A 27,621-nucleotide genomic window follows, 5' to 3' on the forward strand; every position below is an offset into this window, starting at 1 on the left:
TAGGTTTAGACAACAACACTACAACTTCTTTAGGTTTAGGTAACAACACTACAACTTCTTTAGGTTTAGACAACAACACTACAACTTCTTTAGGTTTAGGCGACAAAACTACAACTTCTTTAGGTTTAGGTGACAAAACTACAACTTCTTTAGGTTTAGGCAATAAAACTACAATTTCTTTAGGTTTAGGCAATAAAACTACAATTTCTTTAGGTTTAGGTATTAAAACTACAACTTCTTTAGGTTTAGGCAACAAAACTACAACTTCTTTAGGTTTAGACAACAAAACTACAACTTCTTTAGGTTTAGGTATTAAAACTACAACTTCTTTAGGTTTAGGCAATAAAACTACAACTTCTTTAGGTTTAGGCGACAAAACTACAACTTCTTTAGGTTTAGGCAACAAAACTACAACTTCTTTAGGTTTAGGTGACGAAACTACAACTTCTTTAGGTTTAGGCAATAAAACTACAATTTCTTTAGGTTTAGGCGAGAAAACTACAACTTCTTTATGTTTAGGTAACAAAACTACAACTTCTTTAGGTTTAGGCAACAAAACTACAACTTCTTTAGGTTTAGGTAACAACACTACAACTTCTTTAGGTTTAGACAACAACACTACAACTTCTTTAGGTTTAGGTATTAAAACTACAACTTCTTTATGTTTAGGTAACAAAACTACAACTTCTTTAGGTTTAGACAACAACACTACAACTTCTTTAGGTTTAGGTAACAACACTACAACTTCTTTAGGTTTAGACAACAACACTACAACTTCTTTAGGTCTGGGCGACAAAACTACAACTTCTTTAGGTTTAGGTGACAAAACTACAACTTCTTTAGGTTTAGGCAATAAAACTACAATTTCTTTAGGTTTAGGCGACAAAACTACAACTTCTTTAGGTTTAGGTATTAAAACTACAACTTCTTTAGGTTTAGGCAACAAAACTACAACTTCTTTAGGTTTAGACAACAAAACTACAACTTCTTTAGGTTTAGGTATTAAAACTGCAACTTCTTTAGGTTTAGGCAACAAAACTACAACTTCTTTAGGTTTAGGCGACAAAACTACAACTTCTTTAGGTTTAGGTGACGAAACTACAACTTCTTTAGGTTTAGGCAATAAAACTACAATTTCTTTAGGTTTAGGCGAGAAAACTACAACTTCTTTAGGTTTAGGTATTAAAACTACAACTTCTTTAGGTTTAGGCAACAAAACTACAACTTCTTTAGGTTTAGACAACAAAACTACAACTTCTTTAGGTTTAGGTATTAAAACTACAACTTCTTTAGGTTTAGGCAACAAAACTACAACTTCTTTAGGTTTAGGCAACAAAACTGCAACTTCTTTAGGTTTAGGTAACAACACTACAACTTCTTTAGGTTTAGACAACAACACTACAACTTCTTTAGGTTTAGGCGACAAAACTACAACTTCTTTAGGTTTAGGTGACAAAACTACAACTTCTTTAGGTTTAGGCAATAAAACTACAATTTCTTTAGGTTTAGGCGACAAAACTACAACTTCTTTAGGTTTAGGCAACAAAACTACAACTTCTTTAGGTTTAGACAACAAAACTACAACTTCTTTAGGTTTAGGTATTAAAACTACAACTTCTTTAGGTTTAGGCGACAAAACTACAACTTCTTTAGGTTTAGGCAACAAAACTACAACTTCTTTAGGTTTAGGTGACGAAACTACAACTTCTTTAGGTTTAGGCAATAAAACTACAATTTCTTTAGGTTTAGGCGAGAAAACTACAACTTCTTTAGGTTTAGGTATTAAAACTACAACTTCTTTAGGTTTAGGCAACAAAACTACAACTTCTTTAGGTTTAGACAACAAAACTACAACTTCTTTAGGTTTAGGTATTAAAACTACAACTTCTTTAGGTTTAGGCAACAAAACTACAACTTCTTTAGGTTTAGGCAACAAAACTACAACGTATTTAGGTGTAGGCAACAAAACTGCAACTTCTTTAGGTTTAGGCAACAAAACTACAACTTCTTTAGGTTTAGGCAAAAAAAAAAACACTTTGTTAAGTTTAGGGAAAAACATTGTTTCTTAGGTTAAAATAACTACAAACATAACGACAACTACACATTATTGTGTTTTCCTGTTATAATGACTACGGTCGCTAGAGGTTGCTATTGTGTTCTTTTATATCTTCTTTCTGTGATCTATCATGTGAATAGATGATAAAACCTACTAGTGGGTGTAATAGGCCCCAGCTCACATCTATGGGTCTTATAGTGACTGATAAAGTCTATTTAATAGCCTGACAACTCTAATCGGCTGACGGGAGAGGCTTCAGTCTCCTCACCTCACTGCTAGATCCGACACGCTGGACTTTTAACCATTAATGGATTAATTGGAGGGAAACAGATTAATCGATAACTTAAAAAAAATGTTGTTTTAGTCCTTTAGTTTTTGTTTTTAGTGGCAGATTTCACTTTCGGTGGCTTTCCCCTCCACCACACTCCTGATGATGATCCTCCTCTCTCTTTCCTTGGTGATATGGCAATCACAAGAGCTGAAGCCAGCGTTTCTGGGGAGATTAAAGCCAGGCTCCATTTGAATTTCAGAGCTTTGCCAGTGAATTCATAATAGACTTCTGAGTAAGCTCTGTGGCAGCTTATGGCATTCCAGTTATGCCAGTCTCACAAGAACCCCCCCCCCCCCCCCCCCTCCACAACCAGTCCAAGCTTCTGCAGCCCGGTGTGCTGTCTTGGCAGCCCTGAGCCGTGGCTTTAAAATATCATCACATTCAGCAGCAGAACTCCCCCCCCCCCTCTGCTTCCTTTAATGTCACATTTACACATTATTCCTGTTTGTCCCTTTTCTGTCCACACAGTTTTTGTTGGAGCTTCCCACTTGGATGCTTCGGTGTGATCACGATTTCCTCTCTTCCCTCCTTCTCCTCCCTCTCTTCCTCCCTTCCTCCCTCCCTCCTCATCATGTCCATGCAGCCTCGGGCTCTTTTCTTCCCCAAGGGAGGATGTGGGCGAGAGAGATAGACCGAAAGAGGGAGAAAGAGAGAGAAAAAGGCTGCCGTCACTGGAGGTGGCGGCTCCAGCTACTGCTGTCACTGAATAGATGTGAGTTCACTCCGGGTGCTGCTGTGTGTGTGTGTGTGTGTGTGTGTGTGTGTGTGTGTGTGTGCATGTGCATGTGCGTGTGTGTGTGTGTGTGTGTGTGTGTGCATGTATGTGTGTGACGGGGGGGGTGTTGGCGTGGGAGGAGTCTCGCTGCTGTTATTTGTAAAAGCTTTTGATGGATGATTGCTCTGTGTGTGTGTGTGTGCGTGTGCGTGTGCGTGTGCACATATGTGTGTGTGCGTGCGTGCGTGTGTGTGTGTGTGAGATAGAGGGAGTGAGGGAGTCCCCCCCTTTCTTTCTTTTTTTCTAGTGGCTCACTGTTCAGTGCACAATGACTCAATGAAAAGTGGAAGGGAGAGGCAAACACACTGTACGGCTGCACGAGAGAGAGAGAGAGAGAGAGAGAGAGAGAGCACAGGAGAGTAGAAGAAGAGAAGGAGCTCTTAAGCCGGGGACAAGAAGAAGAAGAGGAAGAGGATATACTTGTCTTTTTTCCACTCTGTCTTTCTCGCTCTCTGAAAGGCCACTTTGGCATCAAGTGGCAGCCGTTCAGTCGGAGCTGAACTTCACCTGGCTGTGCTGTCAAGTACTCATCGTACTTTAGGTGTATTTGTCCACTTTTAGAGAGGGTGGTGCTGCTGCTGCTGCTGCTTCTGCTGCTGCTGCTGCTGGTGCTGCTGCTGGTGGTGGTGGTCAGTCATCCTGGGAGAAGGATGGCGAGGGAGGAGATAGGATCCGTCGGCGTGTTTCTGCAGTGTGGTGGAGTGCCTCAGGAGAGCAGGATGCGTGCCGGCTCAGGAGGCTGTGGGACGGCGGCCCCAGGCCGGGCTCTTTGGTCTGGGCTGCGGACGATGCTGGCGTGGGGCGTCCTGGTGCTGGTGGCTGGACGGGGAGGTGTGGAGGCGTGCCCTACTCCCTGCAGCTGCCAGGGGAACACGGTGGACTGCCACGGCCTGGGGATCCACTCGGTTCCCAGAAACATCCCCAGAGGGACGGAGAGGCTGTGAGTACTCACTGAACACCTGTGTTCATATGTTACTATACGTCTGAGGACCAGATGATCACAGATGGATAGATGAGGGGAATCCTTCAAAGTGATCATCACTTAACCCTCTGAGACCCACGATGGACCAGTTCTAGTCTTCTTTAGGGGGACCAGGGGGTCTTTAGGGGGGGATAGCAGGTCAACAGTAGATGTCACATAGAAGTGGTGAACATCATCTGAAAGCTGGGAACCTGAAGATTAATTTGAGATGCTGCTCAGCACTGAGGGTCAAGTTGTTCTAGTCATTAATCAGAAATAAACATGAATTAATACATTATTTAAAATGAATAGTAGAAGTGTATAAGGCTTTAGAACATGATGATAGAAGTATGATGTCATTCCCATGCTCTATTATGTCTCGCAGCAGTTTTTGGGTTGATATAATTTGTTCCACAGATTTGGTGCTAAATTGAACCATTTTTTAACCACTGGAGAATTGATAAAAATGATCAATAATCCTCCAGAATACCACATTAAGACACCAAGACCTCGAGGAACACCAGAGAAGAAGACATGCTGTGATTTGAGATCAAAAACTTTTGACATTTGGTGATTTCTGCATTTTTCAGTGATCGGATGGCGAACACTAAAACTGCTCAGAAACCCCCTTATTGTTAATCTAGCTAGGAAAGCCATCCATCCTCTGAATGCTCTAGGTCTCTAGTCTGATCCATCCATCCTCTGAATGCTCTAGGTCTCTAGTTTGATCCATCCATCCTCTGAATGCTCTAGGTCTCTAGTCTGATCCATCCATCCTCTGAATGCTCTAGGTCTCTAGTTTGATCCATCCATCCTCTGAATGCTCTAGGTCTCTAGTCTGATCCATCCATCCTCTGAATGCTCTAGGTCTCTAGTTTGATCCATCCATCCTCTGAATGCTCTAGGTCTCTAGTTTGATCCATCCATCCTCTGAATGCTCTAGGTCTCTAGTTTGATCCATCCATCCTCTGAATGCTCTATGTCTCTAGTCTGATCCATCCATCCTCTGAATGCTCTAGGTCTCTAGTCTGATCCATCCATCCTCTGAATGCTCTAGGTCTCCCATTTACATTCACATATCTGGAGGTCAGAGGTCAAGGGACCCCTTTGAAAATGTACCTGGAGTGTCATTTAGCCTCCGTCCCGACATGGTATCATGACAGTTTGGTTCGGTTGGTTCTGATGGATTTAGGTTTTCTAGTTTTATATGATATCTGTGTCTTCTTCTCTCTAGCCTTAAACCTGAACCTACTGGAGCCTCTGAAAGACAGTACAGTCAGTCGGGATCTCGGAGGATTAAGGAGCAATTTAAATCTGGGTTTAAGGTCAAGACCAGGTTTTAGATTTTAGTATCATAAAACATGCATATATCTGTGTGTAAAACGTGTGTGTGAAGACCAGAGGAAGCTTTGTGTGTGTGTGTGTAGGTGTAAATGAGTCCGTAGCGGTGGTTTTAATGATCAGTGCTACTCCTCCTCCTGAGTGCAGTTATTTCATCGTGGGTATTTGTGAGTGTGTACATGCTTTATGTGCCAGTCCTGGTGTGTTGCAGTGCGTCTCCTCTTCATGCTCCTTCCAGCTCTCTTTACCGGTAGTCTGTTTAACTTCATATATCACACACACACGCACGCACGCACGCACGCACGCACGCACGCACACACACACACACACACACACACCCACACACACACACACACACACACACACACACACTTTGACTATCCACTTGACTCCCAGGATTCAGAGTGCTGGTCTGCAGCATCGTTGCTCTTTCCTGTAAATGTTCCCTGTTGCAAATGCACGTTTAGTATTTCTGTAATATTTACCCTCTTTTCATAATTCACATATCTCATCACTGTACAGATTCCTCATCACCGCAGCATATCGTCTTCTTCTCTCACCCTGCTCTCTTCTCATTCCACTCTTCTTCTCTGTATCTTGTTTCAGCTAATTACAGTATAACTGCACAACATTCACAAAGATGTAATATAACCTCATTGTATTTGTTCCTCTTAAGCTGCTTCTCCTCCTGTAAGACGAGTTTAGTGTTCTCCTGTCTGATATAGCTCTCTATACAACTTGTCCTTTTTTTAATTTGTGTTGTTCGCTGTACGGATAAGACTGTCAGATCTCTAAAGGGGGAACCGAGCCATCACTGACGACGTTTACCTGCACAAAATATTCAGTTTTTTGCCCTTATTCCGTAAAAGACAATATTCCTACTAAGCTGTTTGCACGGCTAATGAAAATGAATATTCCTCTAATATTCCTGTTTACAAGCAGCCGTTCATCCTCTGATTAACCGGTGGTGACCTCAGCCTCCCTCTTTCATTCCTTCATCCACCTTCTTGAGAAGGTCTGCGTTGTGATATCTTCTCATGTTGATATCAGAGTCTTTCATCATGTTCAACAGGAGCTGTGTTTCTCCTTCTGTTCTTTTGGGCAGCGTCTCTGCAAACTGTCGTCTGGTTGGTTTGTGTTCAACGCTCAGAGAGCTGGACGTAAACAGACGAAAGGCCGGGTGTCACAAACTGACGTAAAAACCCTGACTGAGACGCAGATTCTGAATGTTCTGTACACACGTCCAAAGAATGCTCCTAGATCATGAATAATATCAGTACCTGTGTATCACACATGTCTTTATCTGGAAATGCTCCATTCAGGATTAGACCTAATTCAGAATATCTAAACGTAATATCCTGTTTACATGACCCGCATCAAATTCACAATACTGTCATATTCTGCATAATAGTGGAATATTAATGTGCATGTAGACGTAGTCGCTGACAACATTCAGATGGTTGATTTGTTTTCACAATGTGTTCCAACATTTAATTCCAACGTCGTCTGATGGCATCGGTTAAAAGTCAAAGTACCGAGCTAGCTAACTAACTGCATTCTCAGACATTGCAAATTGAATTTTCACTTTAGTCTTCAGTCTTAGATGATTAGTCAACTTATCTGTAGTTTTGGTCTTAGTCGACTATGATTTCTTTCTTTCGTTGCTTAGTCATTTTTTGATGCTTTTTTGATGCTGAATGATTTATTTCCAAGAAACTTATGAGCACCTCTTCTGAAAACACAAGAATTGAAGTGGTGCTTTTTAGGGCTGTCAAAGTTAACACCATGATAACGTGTTAACGCAAATTCCTTTGAACGCTGCTAATTTCTTTAAGACAGGGCTCAGCAGACTCAGTTTTAAAGTTAAAGTGAAGATTTATTTGAAGCAATCCATCGGTACCAACCAGGTCAGACTAGCTGGACGTGAAGGAGATTAAATAACGCTCCAAACTTATACAAAATTTTGGTGAGGAAAAACTGTCATGTCCATGTTCAAAGGTGTCCGAGGACAGCCCAACATAACAGCACATGTATGTACCAGCTGTTTTTTCTAACCTACGGTGTGAGTGCCTGTAGCCGCCAGAGAAGCAGCGTGGACAAACCCAATGTTCCAGTTAAAAAAGAAAAGTGATTTTCATACTAAGGCTGCACGATTAGGGCAAACATGATAATCACGATTATTTGGATCAATATTGTGATCCCAATTATTTATCACGATGATTCAGTGATTTTAGCGACAATATATTTTTATTGCACTTTCACATTAAAATAAACAGAGCGCTGCTTTCACTACTCTGCTGTGCTATGTACAAATCAGGGCTGCGTGATGTTGGAAAAAACTGACATTGCAATATATGTTTTCCGGCAATATGATAAAATACAGGAATATCCACCCTAACCTTCCGTTAGCTACATTTTTAAAGTGAAATGCTTCAATCTGGTGCACTTTGAGAGCAAAATTAACATTAAGAGGCTAGATAAACAGTTTTATGCTCTCAATTTAAACATAAACACATTGTTGATAATATCTACACCCAAAAGTGAAGCCAAAACATCTGGATCACCGGCTGGGTGGCTGTTAGTTTAGGAAGTGCTTGATTTGATCTGCAGCAGTTTTCTATGAGCAGAACGAGCATTTTAAACATCAATATATATATATAAATATATCAATATCACAGGCAATCATGTTCATTTAATTATGGGAAGCTAAAATCGTGATTAATATTGGATTAATTGTGCAGCCCTATGTCATACCTATCCTCTCAGAAAGCCTCACGTAATGTTGCTGCACTGCATTCTGGTCTGCTGCCGATACTGTCGGAGTCTTAATTGGTCTCTCCTGCTTGTTCTGCAGAGATCTTCTCCTCGTGTGATCGCTGAATGTTGGTCTCTAGAAATTAGCCCCTCACTGTTTGATTGTGATGGACGGCCACGGCTGTGAAACCTCGACTGCAGCTGACTGAAATATTTACTTTTGACATCAGGTCTGTTTTATATATATATATATATATAATTTTTTTTTGGACAATTATGTACAAAGAAAGGAAGATGCAACCAAAGAAATGAGCCCAGAAATGCAACGTATGTCATCGATAGAGATTTCTCAGTAGTAATAATCTGTCCTAAAACACCCAATGACCGTCGCAGCGTTGTGTGTGTGTGTGTGTGTGTGTGTGTGTGTGTGTGTGTTTCTCTCAGTGTATGAACTGTGTACTGTAGTGCACGGTGAACATGTCTGTGTTTGTACATTGTGAGTATGAGTGTGTGTTTCTTTCAGGTTGTAGAGTGCCTGTGTGTGAATAATTGATGATTGTCAGGGGTTGCCAGCAGAGATGCATTATCCTTCCTCCTCTCTGGTTTACTGTAGCGTGGAGGATGTTTTCCCTCCGAGGCTGATAGCTTTATGATCGGTGGGGGGGGGATGAGGGCTCGGCCCCCCCGGTCAAAGAGAAATGGCCTGGAAAAAACTCCGATTCTGCAGACCCGCTCGCTCGTCTGTCTTTTTTTTATTTCTCTGAGATGGTAACCGTTTTCTTTCTGTACGATGTAATAGTAACTGACAGAGTGTAAGAACTGAGCATCTATTGTGTCTCCTGCTGACATAAGTCATACATGTGGTCATTAAGGTGTAATGGAAGTTACAACTTTGACATTTTATGCCAGGATCTATATCAGCAGTCGGGCAAAAATGAGCATCTGGCACAGCAATTTGTCCCCTTATCCCAAAAAACTACTGTGTTCAGGATGTATTTAGAGTCCCAGACGGAAAGACTTGCATTCACGAATTGAATTACCTTTGTCTCGCCTAGTCTGACAACTGTAACCGCTCAGTCGCCATGGTGGTTGACATCCATGACCCCGGAAGTCAGTCACTGGCCCCTCCTGCTGGTTCCCCATTGCTCATCACACAGGTTGTTTAAAGCTACTGCTGCATTCACTGTCTCCAGTTCAGCGTCCGGGAGCGTTAACTTGGCAGCTACGATGCTGCGTTCACTGTCTCCAGTTCAGCGTCCGGGAGCGTTAACTTAGCAGCTACGATGCTGCATTCACTGTCTCCAGTTCAGCGTCCGGGAGCGTTAACTTAGCAGCTACGATGCTGCGTGTAGTGTCGCGGACATGCAGCCACTTTCCCAGTAAAAGTCTCCACCACACATTTAGTTTAGTTTAGCAGGTTGTCAGCTGTGTGTCTGCCCGGCGGAACTTTAGCGAGTGTCCAACAGACCGTGTGTGTTTGGTGGCAGTGAATGTAGGTTTGTCGGTGGTGTTCTAGCTGTGAACGTAGCTGTAGCAGACCGTGTGTGTACAGTTTAATTTGGTGAATAAATGCTACAACTCCTCAAGACTGGAGCCAACTTCCTGTATCTTGCAACGCCGGCTCAGACTCTCTTAAGGTGGGCTGTTAAGGTGGTCCAGCTTTTCTCCTTTAAGTGACGAGCCACTCCTCTGAGTTTTGGTCGGCTTTTTAATGAATCATTAACATTTCTTTTAACCGTTTAAGTGATAGCGTTAATCGGTTGAAATTCTTAATGTCGGTTAACGGTTAAAGGGTTAAATAATAACATCTCTAGTTATTGTGTGACCTTCTGATCTGAACTAACGTGGCGTCCCCACAGCAGTACATTGCTTAGCTTCCGTGTCGGTACTCCTGGCTGCTTCTCCAAACCGGGAGCGTGCCGACCGCCATCTAAGTTACTGTATGTTACGTTAATACACTGACTATAACCATGTTTACATACCATATATGTAGCAGAAACCTACGTTAGTATGTTTTACGCTAAAACGCAGAACACAAAAACCTAAAAAAGAAACAATAAATCATGGACCCACATTAAAGAAAAAGTAACAAACATATTTTTTCACATATTTTTTAGTTATAAATGTTTTGAGATATCCGTCTCTGACCTTTCTGCCTCCAACCCCCAATACAGTGGAGCTGAATGAAATATAGTTTGCTCCAAACATTGAAAAATCCCTTCTAAAACATTGTCTCTGGTCATCTGTACAATACACGGAACACGCTGTTCAGCTGTTTCCAACGTACGTCTCTGACAGAAAGACTTCCAGTGTAGACTCATAGTGAGATCTGTGAGCTATATCTGTGAGCTATCCAGAGGAACCAACACATTGCTTCTGGAAAGATTTTCAGGTTTTCTTTTGACTACCACGATTGAAATTCCCATTATCTTGGGACGGCGACAGACATTTCAGAGATAAACCTCAAAAACGTTGCATTTATTGCTGTGATTGATTTGTGTGAACTGACCCTTTTTAAAAAGAACCAGAGCTCCACCAGAGAATGACCGATGAGCGTCGATGTGCATGTAAACAGCCAGCGTGACCTCTGAGTTGCCTCCTCCTCCCAGAGCTCTCTAGCAGTGTACCGTCCTGTAGACGCAGACAGCCTCTGCCCTGCAGGAACTCATTAAAGAGCTATTTGTTAAAGGGCTTGTCGCCCAATTAGCATGTAAAGTGATCTGAGTGTGTGTGTCAGCTGGACAGCTCGCCACTGGGGGAGAGAGAGTTAGTGTGTACAGTATTCCCTGGGAGACGGGCAGCAATAAGAGGGTCATTTATCAAGGTGACTGCACCAGTCAAACTAAACACCCCCCCTCCTCGGCGGATCGTCATGGCAACGCTGAAAAATGGATGCCCCCTTTGGGCCCTGATGAGCGTGGTTATTTGAGCCGGGGAAAGTGTGTGAGAAAAAGAGAGAGTGAGATATCTGGAGATGTGTTCATGAGTGTGTGTACTGGTAGGCCAGTTATTTAGCTACACATAGTGTTAACCTTAGAATTAAGGAGTTTTTGAAAAACAGTTTTTCACCCAGATCTTCTGTTCTCACTTATTAAAGAGTTGTTTTATTTCCTGCAGAGTTTTGTGCTATGCTGGGGGTTCTGGAGTAGCAGTAGTACTAGTAGTAGTAGAACGAGTAGACCTGAGTACTATAGGGGCTTTATGAATGATTTGAACTAGCGCTCTCCTGGATGTTGCTATTTTTTCATATCGCGTTGAATTTAAAGGTCAACACCGTCATTTTAATGCTGCATCTGGATTAAAAAGTCAAAATAAAATAAAGTGTGAAGTTTAATGTGAACAGTTTGTCTCCTAAGACTCCAACATAAGACGTGACATTAAATATACACATCTGTCCATTTAGACATCAAATATTACTGTACATTTGAAAAACTGCAAGTTTGATACGACAAAAAACACCATATCAATTCAGTAAAGTTACTTTATTAATCATGCACAATTCAGAGTGTCCTGGTGACGTAAATACACCTTTTCTGCTGGTGAGTTTGATACCAGAGCATCTCCCGGTTGTAGCTCTCATTGCCTGACCCTAAACCAACACAACCCAACAGAGAGAGATGTGTGTCTACAGTATAGTGCAGAGTTCCTGGATACTCACAACTCAAACATAAACTGAACTAAACGGAACCAGCGAGTCTCAGAGCAACACACACACACACACACACACACACACACACACACACACACACACACTGCTGATTGAAAAAACACACTCTCTCTGTCTCATTATATAAATTGGACATCATTCATTGAGAAAAATATTAGTCAAGCTACATGTATGTGTGTTCCAAAGTATTTGTGTGTGCAATTATGTGTAGCTGCCAGTGAGGCAACTAACTGAGTGTGAGGAAGTTTAGCACACATAGAGACACACAGCAGACTTATGAGGACATTGTATTGACTTTACAGAGTCAGACGATTAGACTGTTGTCGGGCTGTTAAATAGGCTTTATCAGTCACTATAAGACCCATAGATGTGGGTCAATAGGGGCCTACTGCACCGACTAGTAGATTGTATCATCTATTCACATGGGAGATCAACAAAAAAAGGTATAAAACACAGTACTTTCAACCAGGAGACCAGAGTTCACATCCAGTGTGAAACCAACAACGTGTAGTTGTCTTTGTGTTCGTAGTTATTTTAACCTAAAACACAATGTTTTACCTTAAACTTAACTTACTGTTTTATTGTTGTCTAAACCTAAAGAAGTTGTAGTTTTGTTGCCTAAACCTAAAGAAGTTGTAGTTTTGTTGTCTAAACCTAAAGAAGTTGTAGTTTTATTGTCTAAATCTAAAGAAGTTGTAGTTTTGTTGTCTAAACCTGAAGTTGTAGTTTTGTTGTCTAAACCTAAAGAAGTTGTAGTTTTGTTGTCTAAACCTAAAGAAGTTGTAGTTTTGTTGTCTAAACCTGAAGTTGTAGTTTTATTGTCTAAATCTAAAGAAGTTGTAGTTTTGTTGCCTAAACCTAAATAAGTTGTAGTTTTGTTGTCTAAACCTGAAGTTGTAGTTTTGTTGTCTAAATCTAAAGAAGTTGTAGTTTTGTTGCCTAAACCTGAAGAAGTTGTAGTTTTATTGCCTAAACCTAAAGAAGTTGTAGTTTTGCTGTCTAAACATAAAGAAGTTGTAGTTTTGTTGTCTAAACCTGAAGAAGTTGTAGTTTTATTGCCTAAACCTAAATAAGTTGTAGTTTTGTTGCCTAAACATAAAGAAGTTGTAGTTTTGCTGTCTAAACATAAAGAAGTTGTAGTTTTATTGTCTAAACCTAAAGAACTTCTAGTTTTGTTGCCTAAACCTAAAGAAGTTGTAGTTTTGTTGTATAAACCTAAAAAAGTTGTAGTTTTGTCGTCTAAACCTAAAGAAGTTGTAGTTTTGTTTTCTAAATCTAAAGAAGTTGTAGTTTTGTTGTCTAAACCTAAAGAAGTTGTAGTTTTGTTGTCTAAACCTGAAGTTGTAGTTTTATTGTCTAAATCTAAAGAAGTTGTAGTTTTGTTTTCTAAATCTAAAGAAGTTGTAGTTTTGTTGTCTAAACCTGAAGTTGTAGTTTTATTGTCTAAATCTAAAGAAGTTGTAGTTTTGTTGTCAAAATCTAAAGAAGTTGTATTTTTGTTGTCTAAACCTGAAGTTGTAGTTTTGTTTTCTAAATCTAAAGAAGTTGTAGTTTTGTTGTCTAAACCTGAAGTTGTAGTTTTGTTTTCTAAATCTAAAGAAGTTGTAGTTTTGTTGTCTAAACCTGAAGTTGTAGTTTTGTTGTCAAAATCTAAAGAAGTTGTATTTTTGTTGTCTAAACCTGAAGTTGTAGTTTTGTTTTCTAAATCTAAAGAAGTTGTAGTTTTGTTGTCTAAACCTGAAGTTGTAGTTTTGTTGTCTAAATCTAAAGAAGTTGTATTTTTGGTGCATAAACCTAAAGAAGTTGTAGTTTTATTGTCTAAACCTAAATAAGTTGTAGTTTTGTTTGCCTAAAACTACAACTTCATTAGGTTTAGGTAAAAACCCCACTTCGTTTAGTTTAGGGAAAAACATTGTTTTTTGGTTAAAATAACTCCGAACATAAAGATGACTACACATTGTTGGTTTCACACGAGATGTGAACTCTGGTCTCCTGGGTGCTCCCTTACCTTTAGTACCTATAAACCCAAGAAGTGTAAATGCAGAGGATTTCTTTTTACCTTACTGGTGATGACAGCACTCTACAAGTGGCAAAGACTTCACTTAAATCTTTAATGCCCAAAGCATTTATTTGAAAAAGTCAACGGTAACAGGACTTCCTGAAGCCGTGTCCAGGTTACTCCGGATGATCCACAGACCTCACTGTGAACAGGTTTCATTGGAAACTTGGAAACTGTCCACAGCGAGGTCTGTGGTCCATCCGCAGTAACCTGGACATTGTCTCTGGGAAGACATGCTGATGTTAGATTATCTAATGTAGTTTTTCAGTTCTGTGAGCAACACAAACACCATTCCATTAACTTCCATGTATGGAGATAGTTAGCAGTACCTTAGAATCAGTAGTAAAGTCGCTACAGTTCTTTCTTTCAGTAGCTGAATTATTTCCTTCTGTTTCATTATCACTTCCCTTCTCTGTCTCCCCCCCCCCCCCCCACACACACAGCTCGTTTCTCAGTTTCATTAGCAGTGACTGCCACCTCAGCGTCTCCCTCCGTCTCTTTCTCTGTCCATCTCTTATAATCTCACCGTTTCCCTGCAGCCCCTCAGTGGGAAAGACGCCGCTAATGAAGTGTCATTAGACCTGATTGTGTGAGAGAGAGTGTGTGGTCGCTGATATTAGTCACATCCACTGTGCTGCATCTGGGGATGAAGATGAGGAGGAGAGAGAGCAGGGAGGAAGAGGACGAGGAGGAGGAGGAGGAGGAGGAAGATGTGATGAGGAGAGAGAGCAGGGAGGAGGAGGAGGAGGAGGAGGAAGAGGATGAGGAGGAGGAGGAGGAGGAGGAGGAGGAAGATGTGATGAGGAGAGAGAGCAGGGAGGAAGAGGACGAGGAGGAGGAGGAGGAGGAAGATGTGATGAGGAGAGAGAGCAGGGAGGAGGAGGAGGAGGAGGAGGAAGATGTGAAGAGGAGAGAGGGCAGGGAGGAGGAGGAGGAGGAGGAGGAGGAGGAGGAGGAGGAAGATGTGATGAGGAGAGAGAGCAGGGAGGTGGAGGAGGAGGACGAGGACGAGGAGGAAGATGTGATGAGGAGAGAGAGCAGGGAGGAGGAGGAGGAGGACGAGGACGAGGAGGAGGAGGAGGAGGAGGAGGAGGAGGAGGATGTGATGAGGGGAGAGAGCAGGGAGGAAGAGGACGAGGAGGAGAAGGAGGAGGAGGAGGAAGATGTGATGAGGAGAGAGAGCAGGGAGGAGGAGGAAGAGGAGGAGGAGGAGGAGGAGGAGGAGGAAGATGTGATGAGGAGAGAGAGCAGGGAGGAAGAGGAGGAGGAGGAGGAGGAGGAGGAGGAGGAAGATGTGATGAGGAGAGAGAGCAGGGAGGAAGAGGAGGAGGAGGAGGAGGAGGAGGATGTGATGAGGAGAGTGAGCAGGGAGGAAGAGGAGGAGAAGAAGAAGGAGGAGGAAGAGGAGGAGGAAGAGGATGAGGAGGAGGAGGAGGAGGAGGAGGAGGAGCAAGAGGAGGAAGAGGAGGAGGAGGAGAAGGAGGAAGAGGAGGAGGAGGAGGAGGAGGAGGAGGAAGATGTGATGAGGGGAGAGAGCAGGGAGGAGGAGGAGGAGGAAGAGGAGGAGAAGGAGGAGGAGGAGGAGGAAGATGTGATGAGGGGAGAGAGCAGGGAGGTGGAGGAGGAGGACGAGGACGAGGAGGAAGATGTGATGAGGAGAGAGAGCATGGAGGAGGAGGAGGAGGAGGAGGAGGAAGAAGATGTGATGAGGAGAGAGAGCATGGAGGAGGAGGAGGAGGAGGAGGAGGAGGAGGAGGAGGAGGAAGAGGAGGAGGAGGAGGAGGAGGATGTGATGAGGAGAGAGAGCATGGAGGAGGAGGAGGAGGATGAAGAGTTGTTTAAGGCTGTCAGGGGAAGAGGAGGAAGAGGAGGAAGAGGGGAGGTGAACATGAAAGAGGAGAAGTGGTGAGGTGAAAGGATGATAAAATGAAAGAGGTGTTATGAAGTGGAGGTGGAGAAAGGAGACCCTTCAGATTGCTTTTCCGTCTGCAGAGCCGTCTCGTGTTGTCAGTTGTTTCTCTCTCCTGGTCAGGAAATGACTTTTCGTTGCGAGTATTCGCTGCCAGTCTGTGGCTCATCTACCGAGTGTCTGGGAGGGATGTTGGTCACGGTCAGATCTCGGTCCAAATGAAGCACCAGCGAGGGCTCGGTCGGAAACATCTTGTACTGATTGTTCCGTTGTCATGTGACCAAACAAAGAGAGGAACCAGCCTGCAGGCAGGGCTGGTATTAAAGAGGGTTAGTGGGGAGTGTTTGGAGCCGTTACCATGGTGATATTAGATTTCTCTCCTTTTCATTTGTTTCACTTTGTTTGAGAATATTTTAATGCTGGGTTTCATAAACCCAGATCCTGACCTGGATCACAGATCCATCCACTTCCAGTAGAACTGCAGTGTGGTGTATCAGGACTGAATCCAAACCCACTACTGAAACAGGGGTTTTAGATGTGACGCATTACTAGGTATACAAACTCTCTTACTTTTAGCAGCTCTACACCTGCCTGACTGCACCACCTATCAGCCTGACTGCACCACCTATCAGCCTGACTGCACCACCTATCAGCCTGACTGCACCACCTATCAGCCTCACTGCACCACCTATCAGCCTCACTGCACCACCTATCAGCATAACCGCACCACCTATCAGCCTCACTGCACCACCTATCAGCCTCACTGCACCACCTATCAGCATAACCGCACCACCTATCAGCCTCACTGCACCACCTATCAGCCTCACTGCACCACCTATCAGCATAACCGCACCACCTATCAGCCTAACTGCACCACCTATCAGCATAACTGCACCACCTATCAGCATAACTGCACCACCTATCAGCCTAACTGCACCACCTATCAGCATAACTGCACCACCTATCAGCATAACTGCACCACCTATCAGCCTGACTGCACCACCTATCAGCATAACTGCACCACCTATCAGCCTGAATGCACCACCTATCAGCCTAACTGCACCACCTATCAGCATAACTGCACCACCTATCAGCCTGACTGCACCACCTATCAGCCTAACTGCACCACCTATCAGCATAACTGCACCACCTATCAGCCTAACTGCACCACCTATCAGCCTGACTGCACCACCTATCAGCCTAACTGCACCACCTATCAGCATAACTGCACCACCTATCAGCCTTATTCTCCAGGGCGGTACCGTAGAAATGATTATGGCTGTAACTTGCAGTGAGGTAGTGGAAGTAGCAGTAAGCCAGTTAGTCCTATAGGCTAACCATAGTGGTTAACCATAGTGGCTAAAGTTATTCACTTTCGTTTGACCAAATCCTGCTTCATTGTTAAAGGGACTCTTTGTAAGTATCCTAAATGTCTTGTTAACAGCTTCACCTGTGTCCGTTAAGTCAACTAAAGTCAGCGTCCTGTTGCTGGCGCTTGTGCTCGCTCTACATAGACATGAAGGAGCATCACTCAACACAGTGAGGAGACACACGTCAGCTAAAAGCACAATATCACTCTATATTTCAGCTGCTTGGCAGTAATGTTAGCTGACCAGACCAAGGTCTCTCCATGAATCAATGCTGATCCTAGTGTTGGCTTTTCCTGCCTCTGCACAGGCTGAGGCAGCGGGGCTCCGCAGCGAGTAATGTTGTTGTCTCCGTCCGCAGCCAGAGAGAACAAGGGAGACACCGGCACCCGGACGGTAACAAGACAACAACGTTTCTCTCTGCGGAGCCCCGTCACTTCACAAGACACGGGAAACCTCTGTTGGTCTGGAGGAGCTGCAGCAGTTATTTCATAGTGTAGCATGAGGTTGTACTGCTAGTATAGTATGAGGTTGTACTGCTAGTATAGTATGAGGTTGTACTACTAGTATAGTATGAGGTTGTTCTACTAGTATAGTATGAGGTTGTTCTACTAGTATAGTATGAGGTTGTACTGCTAGTATAGTATGAGGTTGTACTACTAGTATAGTATGAGGTTGTTCTACTAGTATAGTATGAGGTTGTTCTACTAGTATAGTATGAGGTTGTTCTACTAGTATAGTATGAGGTTGTACTACTAGTATAGTATGAGGTTGTACTACTAGTATAGTATGAGGTTGTTCTACTAGTATAGTATGAGGTTGTTCTACTAGTATAGTATGAGGTTGTACTGCTAGTATAGTATGAGGTTGTACTGCTAGTATAGTATGAGGTTGTACTACTAGTATAGTATGAGGTTGTACTACTAGTATAGTATGAGGTTGTACTGCTAGTATAGTATGAGGTTGTACTGCTAGTATAGTATGAGGTTGTTCTACTAGTATAGTATGAGGTTGTACTACTAGTATAGTATGAGGTTGTTCTACTAGTATAGTATGAGGTTGTTCTACTAGTATAGTATGAGGTTGTACTACTAGTATAGTATGAGGTTGTACTACTAGTATAGTATGAGGTTGTTCTACTAGTATAGTATGAGGTTGTTCTACTAGTATAGTATGAGGTTGTACTACTAGTATAGTATGAGGTTGTTCTACTAGTATAGTATGAGGTTGTACTACTAGTATAGTATGAGGTTGTACTACTAGTATAGTATGAAGTTGTACTACTAGTATAGTATGAGGTTGTACTACTAGTATAGTATGAGGTTGTACTACTAGTATAGTATGAGGTTGTACTACTAGTATAGTATGAGGTTGTACTACTAGTATAGTATGAGGTTGTACTACTAGTATAGTATGAGGTTGTACTACTAGTATAGTATGAAGTTGTACTACTAGTATAGTATGAGGTTGTACTACTAGTATAGTATGAGGTTGTTCTACTAGTATAGTATGAGGTTGTACTACTAGTATAGTATGAGGTTGTACTACTAGTATAGTATGAGGTTGTACTACTAGTATAGTATGAGGTTGTACTACTAGTATAGTATGAGGTTGTACTACTAGTATAGTATGAGGTTGTACTACTAGTATAGTATGAGGTTGTACTACTAGTATAGTATGAAGTTGTACTGCTAGTATAGTATGAGGTTGTACTACTAGTATAGTATGAGGTTGTACTGCTAGTATAGTATGAGGTTGTACTACTAGTATAGTATGAGGTTGTACTGCTAGTATAGTATGAAGTTGTACTACTAGTGTAGTATGAGGTTGTACTGCTAGTATAGTATGAAGTTGTACTACTAGTGTAGTATGAGGTTGTACTGCTAGTATAGTATGAAGTTGTACTACTAGTATAGTATGAGGTTGTACTACTAGTATAGTATGAGGTTGTACTGCTAGTATAGTATGAAGTTGTACTACTAGTATAGTATGAGGTTGTACTACTAGTATAGTATGAGGTTGTACTGCTAGTATAGTATGAGGTTGTACTACTAGTATAGTATGAGGTTGTACTACTAGTATAGTATGAGGTTGTACTGCTAGTATAGTATGAGGTTGTACTACTAGTGTAGTATGAGGTTGTACTGCTAGTATAGTATGAAGTTGTACTACTAGTGTAGTATGAGGTTGTACTGCTAGTATAGTATGAAGTTGTACTACTAGTGTAGTATGAGGTTGTACTGCTAGTATAGTATGAAGTTGTACTACTAGTATAGTATGAGGTTTTACTACTAGTATAGTATGAGGTTGTACTGCTAGTATAGTATGAAGTTGTACTACTAGTATAGTATGAGGTTGTACTGCTAGTATAGTATGAGGTTGTACTACTAGTATAGTATGAGGTTGTACTGCTAGTATAGTATGAAGTTGTACTACTAGTGTAGTATGAGGTTGTACTGCTAGTATAGTATGAAGTTGTACTACTAGTATAGTATGAAGTTGTACTACTAGTATAGTATGAAGTTGTACTGCTAGTATAGTATGAAGTTGTACTACTAGTATAGTATGAAGTTGTACTGCTAGTATAGTATGAAGTTGTACTGCTAGTATAGTATGAAGTTGTACTGCTAGTATAGTATGAGGTTGTTCTACTAGTATAGTATGAAGTTGTACTGCTAGTATAGTATGAAGTTGTACTGCTAGTATAGTATGAGGTTGTTCTACTAGTATAGTATGAAGTTGTACTACTAGTATAGTATGAGGTTGTACTACTAGTATAGTATGAGGTTGTACTGCTAGTATAGTATGAGGTTGTACTACTAGTATAGTATGAGGTTGTTGTACTACTAGTATAGTATGAAGTTGTACTGCTAGTATAGTATGAAGTTGTACTGCTAGTATAGTATGAGGTTGTTGTACTACTAGTATAGTATGAGGTTGTTGTACTACTAGTATAGTATGAAGTTGTACTGCTAGTATAGTATGAGGTTGTACTGCTAGTATAGTATGAGGTTGTACTACTAGTATAGTATGAGGTTGTTGTACTAGTATAGTATGAGGTTGTTCTACTAGTATAGTATGAAGTTGTACTACTAGTATAGTATGAGGTTGTACTACTAGTATAGTATGAGGTTGTACTGCTAGTATAGTATGAGGTTGTACTGCTAGTATAGTATGAGGTTGTTCTACTAGTATAGTATGAGGTTGTTCTACTAGTATAGTATGAGGTTGTACTACTAGTATAGTATGAGGTTGTACTACTAGTATAGTATGAGGTTGTTGTACTACTAGTATAGTATGAGGTTGTACTACTAGTACAGTATGAGGTTGTACTACTAGTATAGTATGAGGTTGTTCTACTAGTATAGTATGAGGTTGTTCTACTAGTACAGTATGAGGTTGTACTACTAGTATAGTATGAGGTTGTTCTACTAGTATAGTATGAGGTTGTACTACTAGTATAGTATGAGGTTGTACTACTAGTATAGTATGAGGTTGTTGTACTACTAGTATAGTATGAGGTTGTACTACTAGTACAGTATGAGGTTGTACTACTAGTATAGTATGAGGTTGTTCTACTAGTACAGTATGAGGTTGTACTACTAGTATAGTATGAGGTTGTTCTACTAGTACAGTATGAGGTTGTACTACTAGTATAGTATGAGGTTGTTCTACTAGTACAGTATGAGGTTATACTACTAGTATAGTATGAGGTTGTACTACTAGTACAGTATGAGGTTGTACTACTAGTATAGTATGAGGTTGTTCTACTAGTACAGTATGAGGTTGTACTACTAGTATAGTATGAGGTTGTACTACTAGTATAGTATGAGGTTGTTCTACTAGTACAGTATGAGGTTGTACTACTAGTATAGTATGAGGTTGTTCTACTAGTATAGTATGAGGTTGTACTACTAGTATAGTATGAGGTTGTACTACTAGTATAGTATGAGGTTGTTGTACTACTAGTATAGTATGAGGTTGTACTACTAGTACAGTATGAGGTTGTACTACTAGTATAGTATGAGGTTGTTCTACTAGTACAGTATGAGGTTGTACTACTAGTATAGTATGAGGTTGTTCTACTAGTACAGTATGAGGTTGTACTACTAGTATAGTATGAGGTTGTACTACTAGTACAGTATGAGGTTGTACTACTAGTATAGTATGAGGTTGTTCTACTAGTACAGTATGAGGTTGTACTACTAGTATAGTATGAGGTTGTACTACTAGTATAGTATGAGGTTGTTCTACTAGTACAGTATGAGGTTGTACTACTAGTATAGTATGAGGTTGTTCTACTAGTATAGTATGAGGTTGTACTACTAGTATAGTATGAGGTTGTACTACTAGTATAGTATGAGGTTGTTGTACTACTAGTATAGTATGAGGTTGTACTACTAGTACAGTATGAGGTTGTACTACTAGTATAGTATGAGGTTGTTCTACTAGTACAGTATGAGGTTGTACTACTAGTATAGTATGAGGTTGTTCTACTAGTACAGTATGAGGTTATACTACTAGTATAGTATGAGGTTGTACTACTAGTACAGTATGAGGTTGTACTACTAGTATAGTATGAGGTTGTTCTACTAGTACAGTATGAGGTTGTACTACTAGTATAGTATGAGGTTGTTCTACTAGTACAGTATGAGGTTATACTACTAGTATAGTATGAGGTTGTACTACTAGTATAGTATGAGGTTGTTCTACTAGTACAGTATGAGGTTATACTACTAGTATAGTATGAGGTTGTACTACTAGTATAGTATGAGGTTGATCTTCTGATACTCGACTCTGTTGAGTACTTTCTGTCGGTACTAGAAGAGTCCTGAGGTTTGATTCCCGTCTCTACTGTAGGATCAGTGCTTCTACTCATCACCTCCCCCCCCCCCCCCCTCCAGCTCTCCCTCCATGTCAGATCTAACGGTGGTGAGCAGAGCTGAGCGGATCACCTGCCTCGCTGCCCACCGAGGCTGTGTGTGTGTGTGTGTGTGTGTGTGTGTGTGCGTGAGACGCGTTCTGCTTTAATGAGCTATTGTTTGGCCGAGTCGCCACTCGAGGGGAGTCTGTCGCTCCGCTGACCCCTGACCCCGCCATGCTGCACAGAACTCCATTACCCACGCCTCATCAGGGCTGTGCTCCTGTTCTCGCCCCCTCGTGTCTCTTTGCTCCTTCCTCAGAGACTCAATCTGAGCGTCCGATATTTACAGACTCTGTGTGTGTCTACAGCTTCTATACTGTACGTTCTTTTACAGACTCTGTGTGTGTCTATAGCTTCTATACTGTACGTTCTTTTACAGACTCTGTGTGTGTCTATAGCTTCTATACTGTACGTTCTTTTACAGACTCTGTGTGTGTCTATAGCTTCTATACTGTACGTTCTTTTACAGACTCTGTGTGTGTCTATAGCTTCTATACTGTACGTTCTTTTACAGACTCTGTGTGTGTCTATAGCTTCTATACTGTACGTTCTTTTACAGACTCTGTGTGTGTCTATAGCTTCTATACTGTACGTTCTTTTACAGACTCTGTGTGTGTCTATAGCTTCTATACTCTACGTTCTTCTACAGTGTGTTACTGTCTGGCCATCGCCCGCCGTGCACGTCTCTCCCTCCTCATGCTTGTGTTTTGCCTGTGCGGTGTAACTGTCGGGGTGATTTCACACACATCCAAGGAGAGATTCTGGACCCCCCGCCACGACCCGTCTAAATCCATCCTTCCCTCCCTCCGTCCCAGCCAATCCCCTGCTTCTGCCCCCCCCACCCCCCAGTCTCTCAGAACTACCTCCGCCTCCATCTTCTTCAGACTGTAAGACCTCCACAAATCTTAGTGGGATGAGATTATTTCACCTTAACAACATGTTCCACTCCCAAATGTCATAGTCAGGGTCTGAATTTGGCACCCGCCACCCGCTAAATGTGGGTAAATTGAAGTCAATGGCGGTGAAATCATCAGGACATCCGTCACTTTGGCAGGCAGAGAAAACACTAGTGATGGAATAGAGAACCGTAGTTGTCCGATGCCTCCGTGACCATCGATTCCTCTCATTGATGCTTTCCCACAGTTACGCTGCACAATGACGCAGACGCACGCTGCATCATGTTTCAGTTTGTTTGGGACCGGAGACACGGAGGAGAGAAAAAAAGCTCTCAAAAACATGGCGCTACTAAACCTGAGAGGACGCACCCTATTTCTACCTGATAAAGAGACACTGTGAACAACAAACCTGTGTTTGAATCAGCAGGAGGAGAGTTAGTAACGTTAGCTGTTAGCAGCCATTAGAAGCACAGTCCTATTGGATAAATAACGGAGCTACTAACGTTGACGGAGGTGCCACTGAGTTATTATTATGAGGCGTTCAAAGTCTGCTCAGCAAAAGGACTATTGGTTGAAGTTAAATTATCACGTTATCATGATTTGTTCAAATGTTACCTCGTAAAATGTAGTTTTTGGTGAGAAACTTCAATAAATCCATTTGTTTGTAGGAGATGTTTTCACATCAATATAAAATAGTTATTAGAGAGAGAATATATTAATTATTAATTAATTATTATTATAAAATGTTGTTAACAAGACGTTTCTGATTCTAACAAACAGTCCCTTTAAAAATGAAGCAGGATTTGATCAAATGAAGGTGAATAACTTTAGCCACTATGGTTAACCACTATGGTTAGCCTATGGGACTAACTAGCTTACTGCTACTTCCACTACCTCACTGGAAGTAGTAGAAAACTCTAGAAAGAGGATAAACTAGACTGGGAACGTGGAACAATGACTCTAGAAAGAGGATAAACTAGACTGGGAACGTGGAACAATGACTCTAGAAAGAGGATAAACTAGACTGGGAACGTGGAACAATGACTCTAGAAAGAGGATAAACTAGACTGGGAACGTGGAACAATGACTCTAGAAAGCTGAATGTGAGACCTTCATGGCGTTGGGGCTCGTTTCCTATTATGGACGTGGATTTATCTTCTTCGCCAGCTGTTTTCTTTCCATATAGTGAAGTATAGATTCAGTTCACACACCCAAACCACAACATCCTCTCTCTCTGTCTCTCTCTCTCTCTCTCTCTCTCTCTCTCTCTCTCTCTCTCTCTCTCTCTCTCTCTCTCTCTCTCTCTCTCTCTCTGTCTCTCTCTCTGTCTCTCTCTCTCTGTCTCTCTCTCTCTCTCTCTCTCTCTCTCTCTCTCTCTGTCTCTCTCTCTGTCTCTCTCTCTCTCTCTCTCTCTGTTGTACGGGAGAGGACAAGGTCACGCTCTGCTCCACCCTTTACAGTAGTGCAGGAACATGACACTCCACACACACACATACAGGTACGTGCACAGGGTTCAGTTTACCTCTCCTTCTACAAAGCATCGTGGGAAGAGTGACATCATCCCCTCTCTTTCTTCGCAGCTGTCAATCAAAGGAGACAATGAGGTCATAGGGTTAACCCTCCCCCCCCCGATATCACATAACACACACTGACAACAGCTTCTAGCTACAGGCTGTAAACAACATGTCTGAAACAGCCTGACTGACCTGGACAGAGCAGCAGTAGTGAACTCTACAGTTGAAAACATGATGAGAGTACGTCCGTCTAGTGTGAGTGGAGGAGGAACAGTAGCTGTAATACTGTACGTCTGAACAAACGTCTGGAACAAACTAGGTTCTTGGTTTTCTTGCAACTTTAAGCTGACGTTGGCTGATTTACAGTCAAAATGCAGATTGTCCTCAAAGTGAACTCCCACTGAAAAGATTTTCTTCTCTGCAAACTGAGTGAGAATAACTTCAGAGAGCAGAACCAACGGGCTGTACAGTAGAGGGATATTGGTTCAGTTTCATTTCATAGACGGTGTCCTCGAGGAAAGATCTAATTTGGAGTAAAAAGATGAAGGATTTGAAGAGAGCTCTGGTTGTATTGTTATTAGGCCAGGGGTTCACTTTTTGTTCTACAGAACGCAGCAGCTGGTCAATCATAAAAGCTTCATCATCAAATTTAATTTTCATAATAAAGTAGAGCTTGAGGATGATATCTGATCACCTGGCGAAGCAGCTGCTAGAGTCCTAAAGAGAATACAAATCAGACACACGTTGTGTCTAGATCCTTCAATGTGGGGGAATAAAGTCCAACAACCTGAAACGGGTCTCACTATGAGGACAGAAGAGGTAGTCGAGGGACAGTAGCTGTGATGTCCCAGTCAAGACTTGAAACTTACTTCTGTGCAACTTCTGTACAGTTTATGGTAGGGTTAGCAACTACATCTTCTCTTCTTAGTCAAATAATCTAAAATCAATATTTTTGCTGTTGTTGCCTGTTGGGCTGCAGTTTGCCATGTTATGATTGGAGCATATTGTTTTATGCTAAATGCAGTACCTGTGAGGGTTTCTGGATCAATATCTGTCATTGATTTGTGTTGTTCATTGATTTACAATAATAAATATATACATACATTTACATAAAGCAGCATATTAGTCCACTCCCATGTTGATAAGAGGATTAAATACTGGACTGATCTCCTTTAAGGTTCATTTAGAACAGATAAAACAATGTGCGATTAATCGCAATTAAATATTGTAATGGATTGCCAGGCCTGATATGAACATACATGTAGTTGTGTGTCTCTTCATATGTGTTGTACTTATTTAAGTAACCCCAGACTGCCTTATTTCCACTGCATGGTTTGACTCAGTTCGACTCACTATTGGTATCAGGTCCTTTTCTCTATTTCGTCTTCCACTGCTGTTACCCCGTCAGTGTAGGCGGGATTCTCAGCTGATCGCCGTAGCGTCGCCATGTGAAACTGCCGTGACATCATCCTCAATACCACGCTTGCTGAATCCTTCCATCTGCAACCGAACAGACGAATGTCTGTCCACAGTAACGTGTCCGTAGTGTGTGCAGCGTATAGAGCTGTCAGTTTTTCAAAATCTGGGTCAAGTCACTAAAATTGCGGTCACTATTGATGCTGTGTGAAAATGTCAGGTTAGTGCAGGATGTGCACTTACATGGTCTGCAGTGGTCTGCAGTGTTGAGTAGAGCCGTACCGTACCCTGCAGTGGTCTGCAGTGTTGAGTAGAGCCGTACCGGACCATGCAGTGGAATAGCAGTGTTGAGTAGAGCCGTACCGTACCCTGCAGTGGTCTGCAGTGTTGAGTAGAGCCGTACCGTACCCTGCAGTGGTCTGCAGTGTTGAGTAGAGCCGTACCGTACCCTGCAGTGGTCTGCAGTGTTGAGTAGAGCCGTACCGTACCCTGCAGTGGTCTGCAGTGTTGAGTAGAGCCGTACCGTACCCTGCAGTGGTCTGCAGTGTTGAGTAGAGCCGTACCGTACCCTGCAGTGGAATAGCAGTGTTGAGTAGAGCCATACCGTACCCTGCAGTGGTCTGCAGTGTTGAGTAGAGCCGTACCGGACCATGCAGTGGTCTGCAGTGTTGAGTAGAGCCGTACCGGACCATGCAGTGGAATAGCAGTGTTGAGTAGAGCCGTACCGTACCCTGCAGTGGAATAGCAGTGTTGAGTAGAGCCGTACCGTACCCTGCAGTGGAATAGCAGTGTTGAGTAGAGCCGTACCGGACCATGCAGTGGAATAGCAGTGTTGAGTAGAGCCGTACCGTACCCTGCAGTGGTCTGCAGTATTGAGTAGAGCCGTACCGGACCATGCAGTGGAATAGCAGTGTTGAGTAGAGCTGTACCGTACCCTGCAGTGGTCTGCAGTGTTGAGTAGAGCCGTACCGGACCATGCAGTGGAAGAAGTGCGTATTGATATGTCAGTATGAACATTCCTCTGCTCCATGGTATTTTGCACTTCTCTCAGTTGTCATTGATTATCTGAATGTGCTGATATTGATTCATGTCCTCTCTTTACTTCCTGTTCTCTAATCTGCTGTTTCTGTTTGTTTGATTTCAGCGACCTGAACGGAAACAACCTGACAGTCATCAGCAAGGCCGACTTCTCTGGTCTCAAACACCTCCGAGTCCTGTAAGTCACACACACATTTACTCCTTCTCCTCCATGTTGTCTGATAAACAGTGTGTGTATTCGTGCTACTTTAGAAGCTCTAGCATTGTTGGAGGCTTGTTGCTCGCCGCCGTCACACACAGTCTGTCAGCGTGACGTAACTTTAACGAGTGTCTGTGTGTGTGTTGGCGGTGAGTGTGAGGTTGTTGGTGGCGTTCTAGCTGTGAACGTAGGTGTAAAAGTGTGTAAATGCTACGAAACTACAACTCCTCCACTCCGCTCAAGCGAGCTGGAGAGCAGCTTTTTAATTAATTATTAATATTGCTTTTAACAGTTTTAACCGACAGCGTTAATCAGTTAAAATGCTTAATGTGGGTTAACGGTTAATTATGAACATCCCTAATCACTATTATCCAGAAGAACTTTAAAGGTGCTATTGATAACTTTGATAACATT

The 27,621-nt window shown here is 42.1% G+C and overlaps 1 protein-coding gene and 1 long non-coding RNA gene across 2 annotated transcripts in view; both read left to right on the plus strand.

Moving 5' to 3' along the window:
• Positions 1-3,279: 3,279 nt before the first annotated feature.
• The window catches only part of slit1b (slit homolog 1b (Drosophila)), a 104,190-nt gene continuing 79,848 nt past the window's right edge, over positions 3,280-27,621 (plus strand). Inside the window, exons 1-2 of the mRNA XM_037764191.1 lie at positions 3,280-4,102; positions 27,115-27,186. Of these exons, the coding sequence (XP_037620119.1) occupies positions 3,813-4,102; positions 27,115-27,186 (362 nt within the window). The 5' untranslated portion in view covers positions 3,280-3,812. The remainder of the gene's footprint in view (positions 4,103-27,114; positions 27,187-27,621) is intronic.
• LOC119485053 lies at positions 11,682-23,750 on the plus strand. The gene is made up of 3 exons (XR_005206174.1): positions 11,682-11,694; positions 14,279-14,286; positions 23,618-23,750. It is a non-coding gene; the product is annotated as an uncharacterized LOC119485053 (long non-coding RNA).

The sequence above is a fragment of the Sebastes umbrosus genome, chromosome 3, assembly GCF_015220745.1.
Source record: "Sebastes umbrosus isolate fSebUmb1 chromosome 3, fSebUmb1.pri, whole genome shotgun sequence".
NCBI classification, from domain to species: domain Eukaryota; kingdom Metazoa; phylum Chordata; class Actinopteri; order Perciformes; family Sebastidae; genus Sebastes; species Sebastes umbrosus.